The following is a 23,118-nucleotide window of genomic DNA, read 5'->3' on the forward strand; positions in this document are numbered from 1 at the left end:
CATCCCTGGGAAACCATGTTTCTGTATCAACCTTGTAACTTTGCAGCTGCCCCAGGGAGGTGAAGCAGGAACTCGCTGAGCCTCAAGGAATGTGAAACTAGCAAGTACAGATGAGGCTCGCCGAGCACAGGAGGAAAAACAGGCAGTTAGTATTCTTCTCTAACTTGGTGGGGGCTACACTACACTTAGCTTTTGAAGGAAAAAGTAAAAATTTTTGGTTGTCTGATTATACTTGTAAAATTCATGAATTCCTTCTTCAGTGAAACCCAGTCTCTCCTAAAAATACAAAAATTAACAGGGCGTGGTGGCACACGCCTGTAATCCCAGCTACTGGGAAGGCTGAGGCAGGAGAACTGCTTGAACCTGCAAGGTGGAGGTTGCAGTGAGCGGAGATATTGCCACTGCACTCCAGCCTGGGCGACAGAGCGAGACCCTGTCTCAAAAAAAAAAAAAAAAAAAAAAAAAAAAATCTACCCATGCTCTGCACAGACATTGATAGACCTATACTCATCACTGCAAGAAGCTGGCAAACCTCAGGAAAATGATGCAGCCCTGGCGTCTCTAGAGAAGTTGCAGCACTAACGGGCATTGTAAATAAAAATGTATTTACAAATGCATTCCCAGCACTTCCCTGGCAAGTGCTGGGAAAAGCCTAGCAGGCTACAGAAGTGTCTAGGAGGGTTACAAAGGTCCAGAAGCAAGAGAGAGCGCACGGGCTAGTTGAAATAGAAGAGGGAGCTGCAGGTTGCAGGGCTTGTTGATGGGGATGACCTCTAAGCTGAGATCCGAAGGAGGAGCAGGAGCCGGCCAGGCAGTGACATGATGGGAAAGAAGAGGGTGGGGTCAGGGGTATGTTGCAGGGAGAGGAGCAGGGACGGTATCTACAAATGTGTTGTGGAAAGAGAAAAAATCCTAGTTCAAGGAAAGGTAAGATCTGTGTCTCCAGGGAGATTTAGAAAGGTATCTTTCAGGGGCTCTTAACCTTTTTTGTGTGTGACACAGACCCTTTTGGCAGTCTGGGGAAGTCTAAGGATCTCGTCTCCGAATTTTTTTAAAATTTTCATTAAATTTTTAAAATTTTTTGTAGAGACAGGGGTCTCACTATGTTGCCCAGACTGTCTTTGAACTCCCAGACTCAAGGGCTGCTCCTAAGATTTCAGGCATGAGCCACCATGCCTGGCCAGAATGTTGTTTTTAAATGTATAAAATTAAATATGTTGGAATACAAAGGCAACCAGTTTTGTTGGAATAGTTGCCAAAATATTCTCAAAGTTTGTGATGTAATAATATAATAATGCATTCACTTTTTTTTTTTTTTTTTTGAAATGGAGTCTTGCTCTGTCACCCAGGCTGGAATGCAGTGGCATGATTTCGGCTCACTGCAACCTCCACCTCCCGGGTTCAAGCAATTCTGCCTTGGCCTCCCTGGTAGCTGGGACTACAGGCATGCGCCACCACACCTGGGTAATTTTTGTATTTTTAGTAGAGACGTGGCTTCACCATGTTGGCCAGGCTGGTCTTGAACTCCTGACCTCAAATGATCCACCCGCCTCAGCCTCCCAAAGAGCTGGGATTACAGGCGTGAGCCACCGTGCCTAGCTTAATGCATGCACTTCTTTATGAATGCATAACGTTACAAGACCTAATAGCGGGTCTAAAAATCACCATAATTTTGAAGTAGCAGTGAGCGTAAAGCAATAACAGTAATCTGACATAAAAAATCTGTGATTTCTATTGGTGACAAAATAATAGATAAGGTTAATATTACTGTAGTTAGTTGCTTACCGTTACTGAAGGATGTGCTTTCAATTAGGGAGTATGGAAATAAGGATGAAATCTTTTTCTGAACCAAATAACCCACTGAATTCTATCCATGGACCCCTTGGAAATGCGTGGAACCCAGCAGAAACCCTTCCTAGCAGCAGGGTGGGAGAATGCATTGGAGAGTAAGGCTAAGGAAGGGTGACTCAACGTCCTGAGCCCAAGGAGGTATCAACATTCCTAACGGATTTGGATCTATAACAGAAAGGAGCCACTGGAGCCAGCAGAGAATGGGGCCACTGCTTTCCACACTCAGTGCCCAAACCTTGCTGAAGCACCTGCCAGGTGCCGGGTTGTGGAGCATGGTGCAATGCATACAGCTTCGTGGAGGAGAGAATCTGTAAACCATGACTGCAGAAGATTGATAAATACTGATTATTAATCTACAGCACAGTATAGGATTGATGAATACTAATTATCAATCTACAGCACAGATTAGGAGGGTGATTAAGCCAGCATGCAGTAGATTTGGGTTACACTCCTTTCTACGGTTTAGAAGCTGTATAACCTTAGGCAAGCTAATCTTTCAGTCTCCTCATCTGTAAAATGGAGTAATAAAAATATCTGTCATGATCAAGGGTTATAGTGATGTAATTCACGTAAAACGTGGTGCCTGTAGATAATAAATACTGGATAAAGTGTCTCGTGGTAGCTTTTGAAGTGAAACCTGGTATTTCATAATCAGGACAGGTGTTAAAAACCCCAGAGTAACAGTCTACAATAATTGAAACTCCTCAGTTAGGAGCTATGTTAAAGTTGGAACAGAGCAGCATTGGAACATATGGGATGGTAATAATTGTGGAATTCTATTCACTGTTGTTAACTTAATATAAAAAGAAATTAAATCCAGCATGTTTTCTGATTCCTGGAAAGTCTCTTTCCCTCCCTTTTCTTTATCTGTGACGTCGGAACGTTCCAAATACTGTATTTCAACATTTCACGCCTGAAATTGATGGTGCCAGGTTAATTGAGTAATAAATAATGAGTATTCAACTTTTTCCGCTCTGCAAATTTACTTTGGTTATTAAAAAATTCATTCCGCTCTGCAAATTTACTTTGGTTATAAGCAAAAAGAAACCACCACATCGACGAGGATGGGATTCGAACCCACGCGTGCAGAGCACAATGGATTAGCAGTCCATCGCCTTAACCACTCGGCCACCTCGTCCCAGAAGTCTACTGTTTCCTGATTGCTATAGGGAGTAATATCAAGGGGATGTGACGCAATGTTATGGAAGCCGCCATTTTGTACGGAAGCCAAAGTCCAATGATTTCCATAGCAAGCAATCGAAAGAAGATGGCCGCTCCCATGATTGTGGGGGAGGTCTGCACTGGGGAGGGGCACAGGAAATTCTGTCGAAAATGAGATAAACTTGAAGGAAATAAAATTGACACGGAGGCTGGGAAAGTAGTTTTCCTTAAAGGAGTCTTAGAAATAGGGTTGGTCTGGAACCTAAGGGGCGGAGCGGACGCGTAGAGCCGCTTTGCGCGTGCGCATCACCTAGGCGGTTAGATTTGAATACTTCACTGAGGCGAGCTGGGCGTTGTGAGGGGACTGCTAGAGGCGGCGGTGAGTTTCCGCTCTGAGGAGCGTGTGGACCCGAAACAAGTCTGCGCAAAATTTCTCGAGCAGGTGGACCGCGGCAGGTAAAGAGAATGACTCTTTCGTTCTGGGCTCCAGGGAAGGCTTCGGGTTTTGTCTGGGCGCCCTGAAGTTCCTGCGGTGGGAGGTAGGATACGCTCCCTCAGCCTGGCGGCCTCCGTTAGCGACGGGCCGAGTAGACGCCTCTGCCTCGGGCCGGGCACACTGTGCTCTTTTTTCCTCTCGTCTGCCTGCACGTTGTGCTGCCTCCCGCTTCCCTCACACTTCTCCGCCCGCACCTGGGCCCCTCCGGCCACCCGCCTCGGGTTGCTTGTTCGTCGCTCTCTTGGCGTCTCCTTCCGCCCCGGCCTGCCGTCTTACGTCAGGGCTCGCGGACTCTTCTTGCACCCCTGCCGCTCTTCCGTAGGGACCTCTCGGCTGTTTGTATTTCTCACTTAAGCTTTTCTTGGCTCTAAATGAAGTGACAGCAAGGAGTGATTTTAAAATTCTCAGCTCTTCATGGTTAAAGGTGTCTGCTCGGAGTGCTGGCCGCACGTAACAGATTTTTCGTTTCCTGCAGATATAGTAACATTAACAAATGAAGTCAATATTAGTACTCCGCAAATTAGTTTTTAAAAATCCTCTTCTGTTCGTCATTCCTCAGGATTTAAGCCCTTATTTTTGACGTTTATTTAAATACTTAAGTTTGAGGGGGGAAAAGTATTGCCGATTGGAATTTTACAGATAGGTTTAATAGGCATTAACAGATAAAGGATGTGGATGAAGGCCAAAGCAGAAGCTTATTCCAATCTAGATATTAAAATTGATGTTTTCACTTCTGTCGAATTCTGTAGATATTTATTGGGTTCGTTGTCCTGTGATAGGGCCGGGCCCGGGCACAGATGATTCGGAGTCCCAAACCTAGAGGGGTTTACAATCCAGAAAGGGAAATAACTAATATACACAAATAACTAGAATACAAGACAGAATGTAAAAGATTATAGGACATTCTAAAGTGGTGTGGGAGCACAGTAAAGGGGGAGCTTATTTGATGCTTTTGGTGATGGATTTGTGGAGAAGACCGCATTTGAGGTGGACGTTGGTTGGAGAGATGATTTACAGAGATGGGAGTTAATATATGGTAAAGTTTTGGTAATTAAAGGTTAGGGTCAAAGCAGTATAATTCTTGGCTTTGTGAATGGCTGGAAATCTTTGCAAGATGATAAATACATGTAAATTGAATTAAAATGTTTGGAATGGTAGTATTAATGATGTGTTCGATGTTAAGTAATAGACTGTAAAAGATACTGACTCAAGATATTGCCAGTAAAGCAGTGCTGTCCGATAAGGGCTTCCTGTGAAAATGGTAATGTTTTATATCTGCACTCCAACATGGTACCCATTAGCGACATGGGACTATGGAGCACTTGAAATATCATTATTGTGACCAAAGAACTGATTATTAAATTTTATTTTATTTTAATTAATTTAAATGTAAATAACTGCTGTATTGGACAGCACAGGTCTAGAGTCTCTGTCATTTCACTCTTATCTTCCTACAATCCCGGAAAATACTAACTCTAGATATCGGTTGTATAAATGTAGGAGTGGGCAAAGAGCCAGATAGTAAATATTTCAGGCTTTACAGGCTACATGGTCTTTGTCACATATTCTTTGTTTAGTTGTTATTGCCTGCCTTGTTTTCTACAATCCATTAAAAGTGTAAAAAAACACTCTTAGCTCAAAGGCTAATTGGGCTCAGTCGCTGTTTGAAGACCTACGGATTATTTAGACTAGTGGTTCCCAAATTTGCTTGATGCATGGAACCCTTAGATCAAAAGAAATACCTAATAGTCTATTTATTGAGTACAGTGGTTGGGTCCAAACATTAAGTATATATGTCCCAAACTTAGTAGCCATTTAAAAAAAAACAGAAATTGAAGGAAAAGATGATACTTTAAATTTTATTTTATTTATTTATTCTTTTTTGTGAGACGGATTCTCGCTCTGTCACCCAGGCTGGAGTGCAGTGGTGCTATCTTGGCTCACTGCCGCCTCCGCCTCCTGGGTTCAAATGATTCTCCTGCCTCAGCTTCTCCAGTAACTGGGATTATAGGCACCCGCCACTACGCCCAGCCAATTTTTATATTTTTAGTAGAGACGGGGGTTTCATCACGTTGGCCAGGCTGGTCTCGAACTCTTGACCTCGTGATCCGCCCGCCTTGGCCTCCCAAAGTCCTGAGATTACAGGCGTGAGCCACCGTGCCTGGCCAAAATTTTATTATTAAATAATCGCACTTACTGATTAGATATCTGTGCCTGTTGGACACTGCACAACTTCTGAAACTTTGGAATCAGTTTATACCCTGTCACCCTCATTTACTGTACTACTTTAATAAAAAATACTTGCTTTTGGGCCTGGCGCGGTGGCTCATGCCTGTAATCCCAGCACTTTGGGAGGCCGAGGTGGGCAGATCACCTGAGGTCGGGAGTTGGAGACCAGCCTCACCAACATGGAGAAACCTCGCCTCTACTAAACATACAAAATTAGCCAAGCGTGGTGGCGCATGCCTGTAATCCCAGCTACTCGGGAGGCTGAGGCAGGAGAATCACTTGAACCCGGGAGGCAGAGGTTGCAGTGAGCCAAGATTGTGCCGTTGTACTCCAGCCTGGGCAACAAGAGTGAAACTCCATGTCAAAAAAAAAAAAAAAGTACTTGCTTTTTATCACAGCAACTGCGAACAGTTTACAGTGATAAGTTATTAAAACTAATGTAATGCAAATGGTACTGTTTTGATCTAGTAGTTCACACAGTACCTGACAGATGTTCAGAACTGCTGTGCATCTCTCAAAATTTTTAAATATCCCAGGACACCATTGTGAGTATGCTGCAGCACCCTTGGGTGCCAGGTACACAGTTTGGAATCAGTAACTTTTTCGATTTTTTCTTCTTTTTCTTTTTGAGACGGAGTCTCACTCACTCTGTTGCCCAGGCCAGAATGCAGTGGTGCCATCTCATCTTACTGCAATCTCTACCTCCTGGGTTCAGGGGATTCTCCTGCCTGAGCCTCCCAAGTACCTGGGATTATAGGAACACGCCTCCACGCCTAGCTAATTTTTTTGCCCTGCTAATTTTTTTTGTATTTTTAGTAGAGACAGAGGTTTCACCATGTTGCCCAGGCTGATCTTGAACTCCTGGCCTCAAGTGATCCACCCACCTCGGCCTCCCAAAGTGCTGAGATTACAGGCTTGAGCCGTTGCACCAGGCCCCTGGAACCAGTAACTTAATGTGTCAATAATCAAGAGTTTGGCCATAACAGTGTTTTATAAATGAGGCTTAACTTGTGAGTCTGGAGTCTCCTATTTGTGTTGAAGGTGGAACTTAACAGTTATAGAATATTTTAAAAGGGGGACTTCAGTAAGTTTGAATTTTATCAGTTAATTGCCAGTCGATTGGTCTACAGATTGGACAGGAATTATGCTTAATGACTGTTTTAAACAGCAAAGACATTTAGGTGATCTTGAGTTGATAGTAGTTATTATCTGTGAATTTTGAACATGTGCACTGAATTTGAAAATATTTCCGCTGGGCGCAGTGGCTCACGCCTGTAATCCCAGCACTTTGGGAGGCCGAGGCGGGCAGATCACTAGGTGAAGAGTTCGAGACCAGCCTGACCAACATGGTGAAAACTCGTCTTTACTAAAAGTACAAAAATTGGCTGGGCGTGGTGGCAGGCGCCTGGAATCCCAGCTACTCGGGAGGGTGAGGCAGGAAGGAGAATCACTTGAACCCAGGACGAGGATGTTGCGGTGAGCTGAGATTGCACCATTGCTCTCTAGCCTGGGCAACAAGAGCGAAACTCTGTCTCAAAAAAAAAAAAAAAAAAAAAAAGAAAATATTTCCAAAGGAGAAAAAACATGCGAGTTGGTGGTCAAATAATTGTTTCTTAATTACTCATTCAGCAAATGTTTATTGAGGCCGGGCCTGCTGGCTTATACCTGTAATCCCAACACTTTGTGAGCAGAGGTGGGAGGATCACTTGAGGCCAGGAGCTCATGACAAGCCTGGGCAACCTAGTAGACTGCACCTCCAGAAAAAAAAATAAAAAAATTAGCCAGGCATGGTGGCAGGTGCCTGTAACCCCAGCTCCTCAAGAGGCTGGGGCAAGGGGATTACTTGAGCCTAAGAGTTTGAGACTGCAGTAAGCTGAGATCACACCACTGCACTCCAGCCTGGCCCCCTGACCCCCTCAAAAAAAGAAAAGAAGAAATGAGTGGGTTGGGGATATTGGGGATATATATTAAAAATAGATATTGGATTGAATAGCAGTAAATGGCTGTCATACTTTTTGGATCTTAGAGGGAAAGTTTTCAAAGTTTAACTATTAAGTTGATCTTTCCTATTAGTTTTTTGAATAGATACTGTTAATTTACCTTCTATTTCTAGTTTCTGTATTTAAAAAAAATTTTTTTTAATTTGTTTTCGAGACAGGGTCTAGCTCTGTTGCCCAGGCTGGAGTCTAGTGGCGTGACCACGGCTCACTGCAGCACCTACCTCCTAGGCTCAAGCTATCCTCCTGGCTCACCCTCCCAAGTAGCTGGGACTACAGGCGTGTGCTACCATGCCTAGTTAATTATTTTTATTTTTAGTAGAGACAAGGTCTCACTATGTTGCCCAGGCTGCTCTCAGACTCCTGGAGTCAAGCAGTCCTCCCACCTGACTTCCTAAAGTGCTGGGATTACAGGCATGAGCCACCATGCCTGGCCCATTTGAAAAAAAAAAATTTTTTTTAAACAACTATAGCTTTAAAAAAAGAGTATTTTTCAAAACATTAGCTGGGCATGGTGGCGGGTGCCTATAGTCCCAGCTACTAGGGAGGCTACTTGGGAGGCATGAACCCGGGAGGCGGAAGTTGCAGTGAGCCAAAATTGCGCCAGTGCACTCCAGCCTGGGCGACAGAGCAAGATTCCACCTCAAAAAAAAAAAAAAAAAGAATATATATATTTTTTTAAACAGGAAAGGATGTTAAAATTCATTAAGCATCCTCCCCCACCCCCCAGACAGGGTCTTTCTCTGTTGCCCAGGCTGGAGTGCAGTGGTTTGATCTCTGCTCACTGCAGCCTCTGCCTCCCAGGCTCAAGCGATCCTCCCACCTCAGCCTCCAGAGTAGCTGTGACTACATGTGCGAGCCACCATGCCCGGCTTAGTTTTGTATTTTTCATAGAGATGGGGTTTTACCGTGTTGTCCAGGCCCCTTTTGAACTCCTAAGCTCAAGTGATCAGCCTGCCTTGGCCACCCAAAGTGCTAGGATTACAGGTGTGAGCCACTGCGCCCAGCCCTTAACTTTTTTCCTCATCTGTCGAGATGATTATATCATTTTTACCTTTTAATCTGTTAGTAAGGTAAATTGCAAGGTTGATTTTCTGATACTAAACTGATTGTGTATTCCTTTTTTTCTTTTTTTTGTTTTTTTAAAGAGACGGGGTCTCCCTGTGTTGACCAGGCTGGAGTACAGTAGCTATTCACCGTTGCAATCATAGTACACTGCAGCCTGGAACTCCAGGGCTCCAGAGATCCTCCTGCCTCAGCCTCCCAAGTAGCTGGGACTACAGGCACATTGCCCTGTATCTGCCCACCCAATTTTGCATTTCTGCAATAAAACCAACATGACCGTGGTATATTATCCTTCTTACAAATTGCTGGATTCTTTTTGCTGATATTTATTTGGGATTTTTTTTTTTTTTTTTTTTTTTTTTTTTGAGACGGAGTCTCGCTCTGTCGCCCAGGCTGGAGTGCAGTGGCGCAATCTCGGCTCACTGCAAGCTCCGCCTCCCGGGTTCACGCCATTCTCCTGTCTCAGCCTCTCCAAGTAGCTGGGACTACAGGAGGTGCCCACCACCACGCCCGGCTAATTTTTTGTATTTTCTAGTAGAGACGGGGTTTCACCGTGGTCTTGGTCTCGATCTCCTGACCTCGTGATCCGCCCGCCCCGGCCTCCCAAAGTGCTGGGATTACAAGCGTGAGCCACCGCGCCCGGCCTGGGATTTTTTTTTTTTTTTTGAGATGGAATCTTGCTTTGTTGCCCAGGTTGGAGTGCAGTGGCACCGTGTTGGCTCACTGTAACCTCCGTCCCCTGGTTCAAGCAATTCTTCTGCCTCAGCCTCCTTAGTAGCTGGGATTACAGGCACTCACCACCATGTCCGGCTAGTTTTTATATTTTTAGTAGAGACGGGGTTTCACCATGTTGCCAGGCTGGTCTCGAACTCCTGACCTGAGGTAATCCACCCACCTTGTCCTCCCGAAGTGTTGGGATTACAGGCGTGAGCCACCACGCCCGGCTATTTGGGATTTTTATACTTTCGAGAATGGTGTGTGTGTGTGCGTCTCAGAGGTGGTTGCAGGAAAGGGAGTTAAATTTTTATCTCCCATGGTGGGAAGACAGACAGTTTAATGGCTAAAACTAGAAAAATAGCTGGGCACAGTGGCTCATGCTTATAATCCCAGCACTTTGGGAGGCAGAGGCAGGTGGATCGAAGCACATCAAATATCTTTCAGGTACCTGTTTACTTATTGCTAAAAGCAAGAAGAACATTGATCCTGTTTATGTGTATTGTATTAATTTAGTGTTGTGGTGGAAACTAATATGGTTGAGTCAAAATCTCTAGCTATTCTTTTTTGAAGTCTGCAGTGGCATTTTTTTCTTATCCAAGGATGAGATTCTAAAGTTAATACATAAAGTGAAAATCAAATATAGGGAGGCAGGAACTAAGACCAGTTCAGGAAACTTCACATTATGCCTGTTAGTTCATATCCTTTCCAGGGCAAATACTCACCGAGTGAAATTTAAAGCATTATCAGCTATGCTAATAAGGTGTTATTTTCATGTGTTAAATTTTTTTGCTGAGTACTTATCGTTGACTTTCCCTCAGATAAATATACATATGATGCAAATTCACTGTATTTAGATACCTAATTCAGGTGTCTCCAACCCCCTGGGCCGTGGAACAGTATAGGTCCACTGCCTGGGTGGCACAGTGGGAGATCAGTAGCAGGCAAGAATTAGCGCCTGAGCTCTGCCTTCTGTCGGATCAGCAGTGGCATTTGATTCTCACAGGAGCACAAACCCTATTGTGAACTGCGCACACTAGGGATCTAGGTTATGGGCTTCTTATGAGAGTCTAATGCCTGATGATCAGAGGTGGAACAGTTTCATCCCGAAACCATCCCCCATCACACCCTCCAGGTCTGTGGAAAAATAGTCTTCCATAAAACTGATCCCTGGTTTGGAAAAGGTTGGGGACCACTTATCTAATTGATGTCCATTTTGGGAGTGGATTATTAAATAATCTGCAAACTCTTCTTATAAACTAGGCCAAATTTTTATTTGAACCAGTAAAGTCCCTATCATCCTAATCAAAGTTAGTCACTGATTTTTATCTTGAGTGTGATAATTTTCCAGGAATATTAATTATAATAGTGGTTTAAATTCCTTCAAATGGGCCAGGTGTGGTGGCTCATGCGTGTAATCCTAGCACTTTCGGAGGCCGAGGCGGGCAGATCATAAAGTCAGGAGATCGAGACCACGGTGAAACCTCGTCTCTACTAAAAATACAAAAAAAATTAGCCGGGCGGTGGCGGGCGCCTGTAGTCCCAGCTACTTGGGAGGCTGAGGCAGGAGAATGGCGTGAACCCGGGAGGCGGAGCTCGCAGTGAGCCGAGATGGCACCACTGCACTCCAGCCTGGGCCACAGAGCGAGACTGTCTCAAAAAAAAAAAAAAAAAAAAAACAACAAAATTCCTTAAAATGCATCCTTTTTTTTTTTTTTTTTTTTTTTAATTGAGACAGACTCTCGCTCTGTCGCCCAGGCTGGAGTGCAGTGGCGCGACTTCGGCTCACTGCAAGCTCTGCCTTCCAGGTTCACGCCATCCTCCTGCCTCAGCCTCCCTAGTAGCTGGGACTACAGGTGCACGCCGCCACGCCTGGCTAATTTTTTTTTTTTTTTTTTTTGAGACGGAGTCTCACTCTTTGGCCCAGGCCAGACTGCGGTAGTGCTAGCTATCTCGGCTCACAGCAAGCTCCGCCTCCCGGGTTCACGCCATTCTCCTGCCTCAGCCTCCTGATTAGCTGGGATTACAGGCGCCCGCCACCACACCCAGCTAATTTTTTTTTGTTGTTGTATTTTTAGTAGAGACGGGGTTTTACCGTGTTAGCCAAGATGGTCTTGATCTCCTGACCTCGTGATCTGCCCGCCTCGGTCTCCCAAAGTGCTGTATTTTTTTTTTTTTTTTTTAGTAGAGACGGGGTTTCACCGTGTTAGCCAGAATGGTTTCGATCTCCTGGCCTTGTGATCCGCCCGCCTCGGCCTCCCAAAGTGCTGGGATTACAGGCATGAGCCACCGCGCCCGTCCAAAATGCATCATGTTTTATATCTTCATAAGTGTAGTTTTTTTCCTTCCCTTTTTTTTTTTTTTGGAGACAGAGTTTTGCTCTTGTCGCCCAGGCTGGAGTACAATGTAGTGATCTTGGCTCACCGTAACCTCCGCGTCCTGGATTCAAGCGATTCTCCTACCTCAGCCTCCCAAATAGCTGGGATTACAGGCATGCGCCACCATGCCCAGCTAATTTTGTATTTTAGTAGAGATAGGGTTTCTCCATGTTGGTCAGGCTGGTCTCAAACTCCTGACCTCAGGTGATCTGCCTGCCTCGGCCTCCCAAAGTGCTGGGATTACAGGCATGAGCCACCGCACCCAGCCTTTCCTTCTCATCTTTGGTCTTCTCTCAGAAAGTAACCCTGAAGTCACCATCTATACTCTTAATCTCGTCTTAGACTGTAGTTGCTCTTCCTTTTTCCTCACCTTTTCTAATATTGTATATTTGTTACAGAAAAGTTTTCTTCAAAAATGGATGGGGTGTCTTCAGAGGCTACTGAAGAAAAGTAAGTTCATTTAATGCAGCTAAAAATATTATATTCTATTAGAGAAAGATATTTTTCTAATTAGTAAGACCTATCCATGACTTCTGAGATCTTTTTCCATTGTGTTCCAAGAAAAAGTAGTAGATTTTTTTTTTAAATTATACTTTAAGTTCTAGGGTACATGTACACAACGTGCAGGTTTGTTACATACGTATACATGTGTCATGTTGGTTTGCTGCACCCATCAACTCATTTACATTAGGTATTTCTCCTAATGCTATCCCTCCTCCAGTCCCCCACTCCCCGGCAGGCCCCAGTGTGTGATGTTCCCCACCCTGTGTCCAAGTGATCTCATTGTTCAGTTTCCACCTATGAGTGAGAACATGTGGTGTTTGGTTTTCTGTCCTTGTGATAGTTTGCTGAGAATGATGGTTTCCAGCTTCATCCATGTCCCTGCAAAGTACATGAACTCATCCAAAAAGAAGTAGATGTTACAGACTCATAGCTTTCCTTGCCATTGCCATAACTTTGTATAAACTCATCTACTCGGCATGGTGGTTCACACCTGTAGTCCCGGCACTTTGAGAGGCTTAGGCGGGAGGATATCTTAAGCCCAGTAATTTGAGACCAGCCTGGGCAACATAGTAAGACACCCCCACTCCCATCTCTACAAAAAATAAATTTTTTAAAATGGACGGCTCTTGGCTTTGCCAGCCAGGGAGGATGCTTGGCTTTGCCCAGGAAAGAATTCATGGGCTAGCCAGCGGTGTTAAACAGCACTTTTATTGAAGTGGCATAGTGTAAAGCAGCAGCACTGGTATAGCTCCTTGCAGAGCAGGGCTCCTCTATAGGCAGTATGCCCAGAGTAGCAGCTCAGAGGCAGTTCTGCACTCATATTTATACCCATTTTTAATTACATGCAAATTAAGGGGTGTTTTATGCAGACACTTTTAGAATGAGGGTAGTAACTTCCAGCTTGTCAGGTCATTGCCGTGGAAAGGGCAGGTAACTGCTGGGTTTTTGCCATAGCAATGGTAAACTGACAAGGCACCCTGGTGGGAGTGTCTTGTGGGGAGGTGCTTTTGCCCCAGACCTGTTTTAGCTAGTCCTCAATTTGGTCCTGTGTCCAAGCCCCACCTGTGGAGTCAAGTTCTGCCTCCTACCTCAAGACCCAGTCTCACATATCATCATCATCATCGTCATCATCTCATCTAGAGTCAGATCTGAGAGGGACTTTAGATACTATCTCCTATCTCTTTAATTTAAGGATGAGAAAATTGAGAACCAGGAAGAAAAATGATTTGTCTGAAATTGCCATCACAACCTGGTGGCTTGTTTGCAGCCTGCAGTCATAAGTTTTTGGCTTATACGTAGTGTTTTTTGATTGTTTCTTTTTAAAAGACGGTGTTGCTTTATTGCCCAGGCTAGATTTGGGCTAGATTTGGACTCCTGGGCTCAAGTGATTCTCCTGCCACAGCCTCCTGGATAGCTGGAACTATAGACATGGGCCACTGTGGCTGGCTTTGGCCTACACGTTTTTTAGTTTTTGAATTAGTTGCCAAAATTTCAAAATCTCAAAATTTTGTACAATTGGGTTTTCAGCTTCTCTTGAAAAATCAAGCGTGGCAACACTGGGCTCCTATTCTTGTTTGGCAACAACTAACCACAGCAGAGGAATGACTGACCTTTAGGTGAGAGGAATTCTCTAGGTCATTATAATCTCAACACTACCTATTTTTCTTGCTCCTAAAAAATTATCTGTTGAGCCTTATAGGCATTTGAATTTTCAAAACCTGGTCTAAAAATCATGTAGTAGTAAAACCAAAACTAGCGTCTCTTGACTTATAGCCCATTTATCTTATTATTATACATCTATAAATATGGTAAATTATGTTGTACTGATTATTATCCAAGAGATAGTCTCGTAGTACACAATATGGATTTTAAAACACTGAATTCCTAACTGAATTTAAAGTCTTAGGCCGGGCGCGGTGGCTCACGCTTGTAATCCCAGCACTTTGGGAGGCCGAGGCAGGCGGATCACGAGGTCAGGAGATCGAGACCACGGTGAAACCCCGTCTCTACTAAAAAATACAAAAAATTAGCCGGGCGTGGTGGCGGGCGCCTGTAGTCCCAGCTACTCGGAGAGGCTGAGGCAGGAGAATGGCGTGAACCCGGGAGGCAGAGCTTGCAGTGAGCCGAGATTGCGCCACTGCACTCCAGCCTGGGCGACAGAGCGAGACTCCGTCTCAAAAAATAAATAAATAAATAAATAAATAAATAAATAAATAAATAAAGTCTTGTCTATAAATTTTGCTTGCCAGAGTGCTAAGTGAAAGTGATGACCAGTTTGAAAGCATGTAAGGGGTGCTGTGATGATGCCTTTTGGGAATTCAGTTTTTTTTATCACTGTGTATGTAATTTTTATTTTCCTTTTTCAGTGACAATATAGAGAGAACTGTTAGAAGACGGCATTCTTCAGTAAGAAAGACTTTCTTGAATTAATAATTGTCAGCTTTTATTTAATGATAACTATATATCACAGTAGTTTTGACTGTGGCTTCACCATCCTACCCTTACTGGCTTCCTATTGCTCTCTAGATAAAGACTCAAATATTTAACATGGTTATACAATTCTGTAAATATACCAGAATTCATACTTTATGAATTTTGTAGTAATTTTGTGAATTTTGTGCTATGTAAGTTATACTTCAATAAAGCTGTTTAAAAGATATGTTTAACCTGTGGTACAAAGCTGTTGCAAGAGACAAAAGACCTACCCAAACTGCTTTTGTTTTTTTGAGACAGAGTCTCGATCTGTCGCCCAGGCTGGAGCGCAGTGGTATGATCTCGGCTCACTGTAACCTCCGCCTCCTGGGTTCAAGCGATTCTCGTGTTTCAGCCACCTGAGTAGCTGGAATTACAAGCATGTACCACCATGTGTGGCTAATTTTTTTATTTTTTAGAAGTGATGAGGTTTTGCCATGTTGCCCAGGCTGGTCTCAAACTCCTGGCCTCAAGTGATCCTCCTGCCTCAGCCTCCCAAAGTGCTGGGATTACAGGCGTGATCCACCGTGCCCAGCCCAAACTGCTTTAAGCACAGAATGTATTGGGTTATGATACTAAAAAATCCAAAGAAGGAATGGCTTTAGGCACAGCTTACTGACCAGAGATTCTAACCATGACACCAGTACTAGGATTTCCTTTTCCTTTTTCTACTCTTAGTGCTTCCTCTGGGTAATCTCCAGCAGATAGATTCTTTCTCTATAATTACTGTGGTACATCTAGCTCTTTTACTTCCAGGCTCAAGTCCTACGTGAAGAATAGTGTCTTTTTCCTGAAAACAGAAAAGACTCAGAATTGAATCATGTTAGCTGGATTATCCTGGTATGGGTCAAGTCCTCATTCCTGAACAAATCATCATTGACAAGAGAATATCAGATTGTTCTAGACAGAGCTATGTGTTTTACCCTAGAGTTGGTGTGGCATTCACTCAGACCATGTGGGATGAGAGTGGGTAGAATAATTGGAGAGGATGGGCAGGTAGAAGGGAATAGATGTCAGATATTTAAATCTGCCACACGGTATATAGCATTGAGCAGAATGAATTTGAGGAGTTTCAGAGTTTTTAATGAAAATTTTAGCTTTCTACCTATGATATAACTTGAAATAAACTGATTGTTAATGGACATGCCAGATTTTTTTTGAATAATTCTAATTGTTACCCTAGATTTTGAAACCCCCAAGGAGTCCTCTTCAGGACCTCAGAGGTGGGAATGAAACAGTTCAGGTAAGTCTCTTGTGCAAATACTTTATAGATGCCTATTTTCAGTTATATTTTCAAGTCAAGAACTTTATTAGCTATATGAAGAGGAAATGTGTAAGCATCCCATGACTTTCCAAACACTTGAATATACTGGCATTCTTGATTTTTCTTTTTTCTTCTTTTTTCTAGAAATGACATCTCCCTCTCTTACCCAGGTTGGCGTGTAGTGGCACAATCATAAGTCCCTGCAGCCTTGCATTCCTGGGCTCAATCAGTCTTCCCGCCTCAGCCTCCTGAGTAGCTGGGACTACGGCACATGCTATCATACTTAGCTATTTATTTATTTATTTAGAGACAGGGTCTTGACTGTTGCCCAGACTGGAGTACAATGGTGTGATCATGGCTCACTGCAACGTCCTCCTCCTGGGCTCAAGAGATCCTCCCACCTTAGCCTCCTGAGTAACTAGGACTACAGGAACATGCCACCATGCCCGGCTAATTTTTTATTTTTTATAGAGACAGGATTTTGCCATGTTGCCCACGCTGGTCTTGAACTCCTGGGCTCAAGTAATCCACCCACCTTGGTCTTCCAAAGTGCTGGCATTACAGGCATGAGCCACTGTACCCAGCCCTTAAAAATTTTTTTTTTTTTTAGTACAGACAGGGTCTTGCTATGTTGGCTGGGCTGGTTTTGAACTTCTGGGCTCAAGTGATCCTCTTGCCTGGGCCTCCCAAAGTGTGGGTATTATAGGCATGAGCCATCGTGCTGGGTCTTTCTTTTTTCATGTCAGATGTATAATGTGCCAACATCGTAACAAAGTTTGAAGAAAGCACATCTCACACATGCGTGTGAAAACCCAGTCACACTTATGAACTACGAAAAGATCAGTGTTCTTTTTTTTTTCAGTAAGAAATATATTAGTCTCTGTTAGTCCCAGTGTTTACCATGTCAGTATTATAATTGTCATATTAAGCTCAAGGCTACCTGTAGCATCTTCTAGGGCTTTAATCACATCACTGCTTTGATGCAGAGGGGTTACCATTTCTGATTCTTTATTATAATAAGACTTATGGTCAGGTATTCAGAATTAACCCAGTAAAATTCTCTGTGGATTTTGTTTCTGTGTTTTGGTTATTATTATTATTTTATGTTTTTACTTAACAGCAAGCTCATTCTTAATGTCTTTTAGTTTTTGTGTATAGTATTTATGTGAGTAGAAATGTTTGCTCTTGTTAAGGAAGGTGGGGAAGGAAAGTAAAAATAGTGTATTCTAATGAAGAGATGCTCAACATCATTGACCATTAGGGAAATGTAAATCAAAACCTAAATGAGATATCACCTCACACCCATTAGGATGGTTAAAATAAAAGACAGAGAATAACAAGTGTTGATAAGGATGCAGAGAAATTAGAACCCTTATGCCCTCTTGGTGGGGATATAAAATGGTACAGCTGCTATGGAAAACAATATGGCAATTCCTCAAAAAATTGAAAATAGAATTACCATATGATCCAACAGTTCCACTTCTGGATATATATCCAAAAGAATTGAAAGGAGAGTTTCAAAGAGATATTTGTACACCCATGTTCATAGCGGCATTATTCACAGTAGCCAGAAGGTTGAAGCAACTCAAGTGTCCATTGATGGATGAATGGATAAACAAAATGTGGTAATATATACATGCAGTGAAATGTCATTCAGCCTTGAAAAAAAGAAGGAAATTCTGACACATACTACAACATGTGAAGAAGTAATTCAGAATAAGACTTGATCTCTGGCTGGGTGCAGTGGCTCATGCCTGTAATCCTAGCAATTTGGGAAGCTGAGACAGGAGGATCACTTGAGGTCAGGAGTTTGAGACCAGCCTAGTCAATATGGTGAAACCCCATCTCTACTAAAAATACAAAAAATTAGAGGTTGAGACGTGAGAATCGCTTGAACCTGCGAGGCAGAGGTTGCAGTGAGCTGAGATCGAGTTACTGTACTCCAGCCTGGGCGACAGAACAAAACTGTCTTGAAAAAAAAAAAAAGACCTGGCTGGGTGCAGGGGCTCATGCCTATAATCCCAGAAGCACTTTGGGAGGCCGAAGTGGGCGGATCACCTGAGATAGGGAGTTCGAGACCAGCCTGACCAACATGGAGAAACCCCGTCCCTACTAAAAATACAGGATTAGTCAGGCGTGGTGACGTATGCCTGTAATCCCAGCTACTCGGGAGGCTGAGGCAAGAGAATTGCTTGAACCCGGGAGACAGAGGCTGTGGTGAGCCAAGATCGCACTGTTGCACTCCAGTCTGGGCAACAAGAGCGAAACTCCATCTCAAAAAAAAAAAAAAAAAAAAAAAAAAAAAAAAAAAAAAGGACTTGATCTCTGTCTATAGTACTCTGGAGATGTAATTCACAGTGATTTTATTAAGATTTATACCATATATTCTCTGCCCTTAGGAATCCAGTGCTTTGAGAAATAAGAAAAACTCTCGTCGAGTCAGCTTTGCAGATACTATAAAGTAAGTTGAAAGCAAAAATAACTGAAATATTACAGGTACTAGTATTTTGTGTATCAAACCAAATGTATTGGTACTGACTTGAATAATCTGTTTTGGTTAAACATTAGTTATTATTTGAAAGGTTATTCAGTATTATGTTTAAAAGAGAAACAATGAAAGCATTCCCTCTAAAGTCAGGAGCAAAACAGTGATATCCAGCTGTTATTTGACGTTGTACTAGGGGCCGGGTGTGGTGGCTCACGCCTGTAATCCCAGCACTTTGGGAGGTTGAAGCCAGAGGATTGCTTGAGGCCAATAGTTCAAGACTAGCCCAAGCAACTTAGCGAGATCCCATCTCTACAAAAAAAAAAAAAAAAAAAAAAAATTAGCCAGGCATGATACCATGCACCTGTAGTCCCAGATACTCAGGAGGCTGAGGCTGGAGGATTGCTTCAGCTCAGGAGTTCCAGGCTGCAGTGAGCCATGATAGTGTTATTGCACTCCAGCCTGGGCAACAGAGTGAGACCCTGTCTCAAAAAAGAAAAAAGAATAGCTTCTATATCGTGAGTGATACCTAATATTAGCAGAATTAGAATGAACTGGTCAGATTCAAGGCAGATGTCAGATGCTCCTTGAAGCTTATTCTTAACCAGCCCAGTGAAAAGGGATCCCTTCCTGTGGAGTCCATGCTACCATACCTGAACTGTTAATAACAAAAGCCAGTGAAATAAGGTTTATAATCACTGTTCTAGCTCTATTTATAGTGGAAGCTCCTTGAGTCAAAGATCACGTGTTTGAATCCCGGGCCCTAGCATGATACCAGGTATATAGTGAGTGTTTAATAAATACTTGTTGAATTAAGTGAATATTTTAGGTGATTGAAAGGGATGAAATAATTACTGAGTCAGAGCTCATTTAAAAACTGTAACCTCTGCAGTAACAAATGGCTCAGAATCTTAGTTAAAAACAAATAAATAAATAAACTATAACAGCCTTGTCTCTACTAGAAATAAAAAATATTAGGCTTGTTGGTGAGGCTACTTGGGAGGCTGAAGTGGGATGATCACTTTACCCTGGGAGATTGAGGCTACAGTGAGCTGTGATCGCACCACTGCGATCTAGACTGGGCAACAAAGCCGAGACCCTGTTTAAAAACAAAAATAAAAACAAAACTATAGCAGATTTTATTGTGGTAAACTACTTCTGGCATTTGAAATACTAGGAGTATATGGCATAGCAAAGAGGAAGCTAAAATCAAAGTATTATCTTTACCTATCTCAACACAGACTATAAATCAACACCAAAAGATACTGATTACAAATTGCAGGTTTTCAGTAATCTTTATTTTCTCTTCTAGGGTATTCCAGACAGAGTCTCATATGAAAATAGTGAGAAAGTCAGAAATGGCAGGTAAGTATGTTACTGTAATTCCTGCTAAATCTGCTTTTTAAAAATTTTTACTGTAGCTATCTAACCAGACAACTAATATAACTTATTGTCTATCTTATTGCTTAAAAAATGTATGATGGGTCATGCATAGTGGCTCACACCTGTGATCGCAGCACTTTGGCAGTCTGAGGTGGGAGGATCGCTTGAGCCCAGGAGTTCAAGACCAACCTGGACAGCATAGTGAGAGTTTGTCTCTACAAAAAATAAAAAATTAGCCAGGTGTGGGGGTGCATTCCTGTAGCCCCAGCTACTCAGAAGGCTAAGGTGAGAGGATCACTTGAGTCCAGGAGATTGAGACTGCAGTGATTGCACCAGTGCACTCTAGCTTGGGCAACAGAGCAAGACTCTGTCTCAAAAACAAAAAAAGTATACCTTGAGTCTTGGGGGTAGAGAATAGAGTGGATAGTAAGTAAATTTATTTATTTATTTATTTATTTTGAGATGGATTTTCACCCTTGTCCCCCAGGCTGCAGTGCAATGGTGCCATCTCAGCTCACTGCAACCTCCGCCTCCTGGGTTTAAGCGATTCTCCTGCCTCAGCCTCAGGTAGCTGGGATTACAGGCATGCACCACCACGCCCAGCTAATTTTTGTATTTTTAGTAGAGATGGGGTTTCACCATATTGGTCAGGCTGGTCTCCAACCCCTGGCCTCAGGTGATCCACCTGCCTTGGCCTCTCAAAGTGCTAGGATTATAGGCGTGAGCGACCATGTCCAGCAGTTAATAATTTTTTAAAATGTTTAATGTCCTTAAGTAATTTTTTTTAAATTTTATTGTGTTTGTTTTTTTTTGAGACAGAGTCTTGCCCTGTCGCCCAGGCTAGAGTGCAGTGGTGCGATCTCGGCTCACTGCAACCTCTGCCTCCCAGGTTCAAGCAATTCTCCTACCTTACCCTCCTGAGTAGCTGGGATTACATGTGCATGCCACCACACCTGGCTAATTTTTGTATTTTTAGTAGAGACAGGGTTTCACCGTGTTGGTCAGGTTGGTCTCAAACTCCTGACCTCGTGGTCCACCCGTCTCGGCCTCCCAAAGTTCTGGGATTACAGGCATGAGCCACCGGGCCTGGCCGTCCTTAAGTAATTTTTCTAATGCTTTATCAGTGTATCCTTGGACAAATTTAATTTTAATTTTATTTTTAGAAACAGAAGAAGGAGAAAATCTTCTGATACAGTAAGTAATGTTCAAATTATATTTAAAAAGTTATAAATTAATATTGTTTTTGTTTCTCATTTTTTTGTTCCTTTTGTGGAATACTTAGGATTGATTCAGAAAACAAGTTCTTTGCAGAATTTAGTATACTGCTATATCTGATTAATATGGCCATTGTACAGTTTATAGTTTTAATAGTGATGAAACTATAATATATAAACCTTTATATTTATTAACTAATATAAACTATAGATAGCAAGGCTTTAGTTTTTTTTATTAAATTAATCTTTCTTATAATATTATTACATAGAAAGGCAAATACCAGTAGCTCTTCAACAAATGTAAAGATGGTTATCTTTATTCATCATAAGAGAAGTACAAATTTGACTATATTGAGATATTTTTGGCTGGGCGTGCTGGCTCACGCCTGTAATCCGAGCACTTTGGGAGGCCGAGGCTGGTGGATCACCTGAAGTCAGGAGTTCGAGACCAGCCTGGCCAACATCATGAAACCCCATCTCTACTAAAAAAATACAAAAAATTGGCCGGGCACAGTGGCTTACGCCTGTAAACCAAGCACTTTGGGAGGCTGACGCAGGTAGATCACGAGGTCAGGAGATTGAGACCATCCTGGTCAACGTGGTGAAACCCCGTCTCTACTAAGAATACAAAAATTAGCTGGGTGTTGTGGCGGGCGCTTGTAGTCCCAGCTACTCAGGGGGTTGAGGTAGGGGAATCACTTGAATCTGGGAGGTAGAGGTTGCAGTGAGCCGAGATCACGCCACTGCACTCCAGCCTGGGCGACAGAGCGAGACTCCGTCTCAAAAAAAAAAAAAAAAAAAATACGAAAAATTAGCCAGGTATGGTGGCACTGTGCCTGTAATCCCAGCTACTCAGGAGGCCGAGGCACTAGAATCGCTTGAACCCGGGAGGCGGAGGTTGCAGTGAGCTGAGATCATGCCCCTGCACTCCAACCTGGTCAGCAGAGCGAGACTCTGTCTCCAAAAAAGAGGGTTTTTTTGCTGTTGTTGTTTGTTTAGACGGCATCTTGTTCTGTTGGCAGGCTGGAGTGCAGTGGTACGATCTTGGCTCTCTGCAACCTCCACCTCCTGGATTCAAGTGATTCTCCTGCTTCAGCCTCCTGAGTAGCTGGGACTACAGGCTCCTGCCACCACGCCTGGCTAATTTTGTTGTATTTTTAGTAGAGATAGGGTTTCACCATGTTGACTAGAATTGTCTTGATCTGTTGACCTCGTGATCCGCCCACTTTGGCCTCCCAAAGTGCTGGGATTACAGGCGTGAGCCACTGTGCCTGGCCTAAAAAGATATTTTTATCCAGTCAGTTAAGGAAATAGGTAAAAAGTCACTCAGTGCTAGTGGGAGTGTAATTTGTAGAAGGCAACTTGGTAATATCATTCAGAATTTTAAATGCACATGCCCTTTGACTTCAGTTTTATGTCTGGAAATTATCTCACCAATATACTTGTAAATGTTGTTTGAAATGATGAATAGATAAGGTTATTCACTGCAGCGTTTATTATAATAGTAAACGTTGTGAAAGGTCCTGAAGGTCCATCAGTAAGGGACTGGTTAAATAAATTGTACATTTTCCATACAATTGACTACTATGCAGCCGGAAAAAAATTTTATGCTAAATAGAGAAATCTCTAAGCTATATTACTTAAGATAAAAAGCAAGATGCAAAACAAAGTACATCATGTATTACCACTAGTGTAAAACAGGGAAGAAGAAAAGCGTGTGTGTGTGTGTGTGTGTGTGTGTGTATCTTCTCGTGTACATGTATAATGTATGTATATGTAGTGACTTATGCATATATATGCGTAATATCTCTGGAAGAAACTAGTAAGATTGCCTACTAGTAACCTTGCTATAGGTTACATGTTGGTTTTGTGGTTTATTAATTTAAAACCATATGAAAGTATTAC

The 23,118-nt window shown here is 42.9% G+C and overlaps 1 protein-coding gene and 2 non-coding genes across 7 annotated transcripts in view; 1 reads left to right on the plus strand and 2 right to left on the minus strand.

Annotated features, from left to right (window-relative positions):
* Positions 1–2,907: 2,907 nt before the first annotated feature.
* Positions 2,908–2,989, minus strand: TRNAS-GCU (transfer RNA serine (anticodon GCU)). Its single transcript has one exon. It is a non-coding gene; the product is annotated as a tRNA-Ser (tRNA).
* A 65-nt stretch (positions 2,990–3,054) lies between these two features.
* KNL1 (kinetochore scaffold 1) overlaps positions 3,055–23,118 on the plus strand; it is a 70,565-nt gene continuing 50,501 nt past the window's right edge. For 2 of the 5 annotated variants that reach the window (XM_055278739.2, XM_063639094.1), the window contains exons 1-5: positions 12,287–12,341; positions 16,051–16,110; positions 18,531–18,592; positions 19,929–19,981; positions 21,163–21,193. In XM_055278739.2, the coding sequence (XP_055134714.1) occupies positions 19,951–19,981; positions 21,163–21,193 (62 nt within the window). In that variant the 5' untranslated portion in view covers positions 12,287–12,341; positions 16,051–16,110; positions 18,531–18,592; positions 19,929–19,950. Of the gene's footprint in view, positions 3,469–12,286; positions 12,342–14,761; positions 14,802–16,050; positions 16,111–18,530; positions 18,593–19,928; positions 19,982–21,162; positions 21,194–23,118 lie in introns of those variants that run through there. The other 3 variants (XM_055278738.2, XR_010120750.1, XM_055278740.2) reach the window with 3 other exon arrangements.
* On the minus strand, positions 16,872–16,972 carry LOC129483803 (small nucleolar RNA U13). Its single transcript, XR_008658296.1, has one exon. It is a non-coding gene; the product is annotated as a small nucleolar RNA U13 (small nucleolar RNA).

The sequence above is a fragment of the Symphalangus syndactylus genome, chromosome 5, assembly GCF_028878055.3.
Source record: "Symphalangus syndactylus isolate Jambi chromosome 5, NHGRI_mSymSyn1-v2.1_pri, whole genome shotgun sequence".
In the NCBI taxonomy this organism is placed as follows: domain Eukaryota; kingdom Metazoa; phylum Chordata; class Mammalia; order Primates; family Hylobatidae; genus Symphalangus; species Symphalangus syndactylus.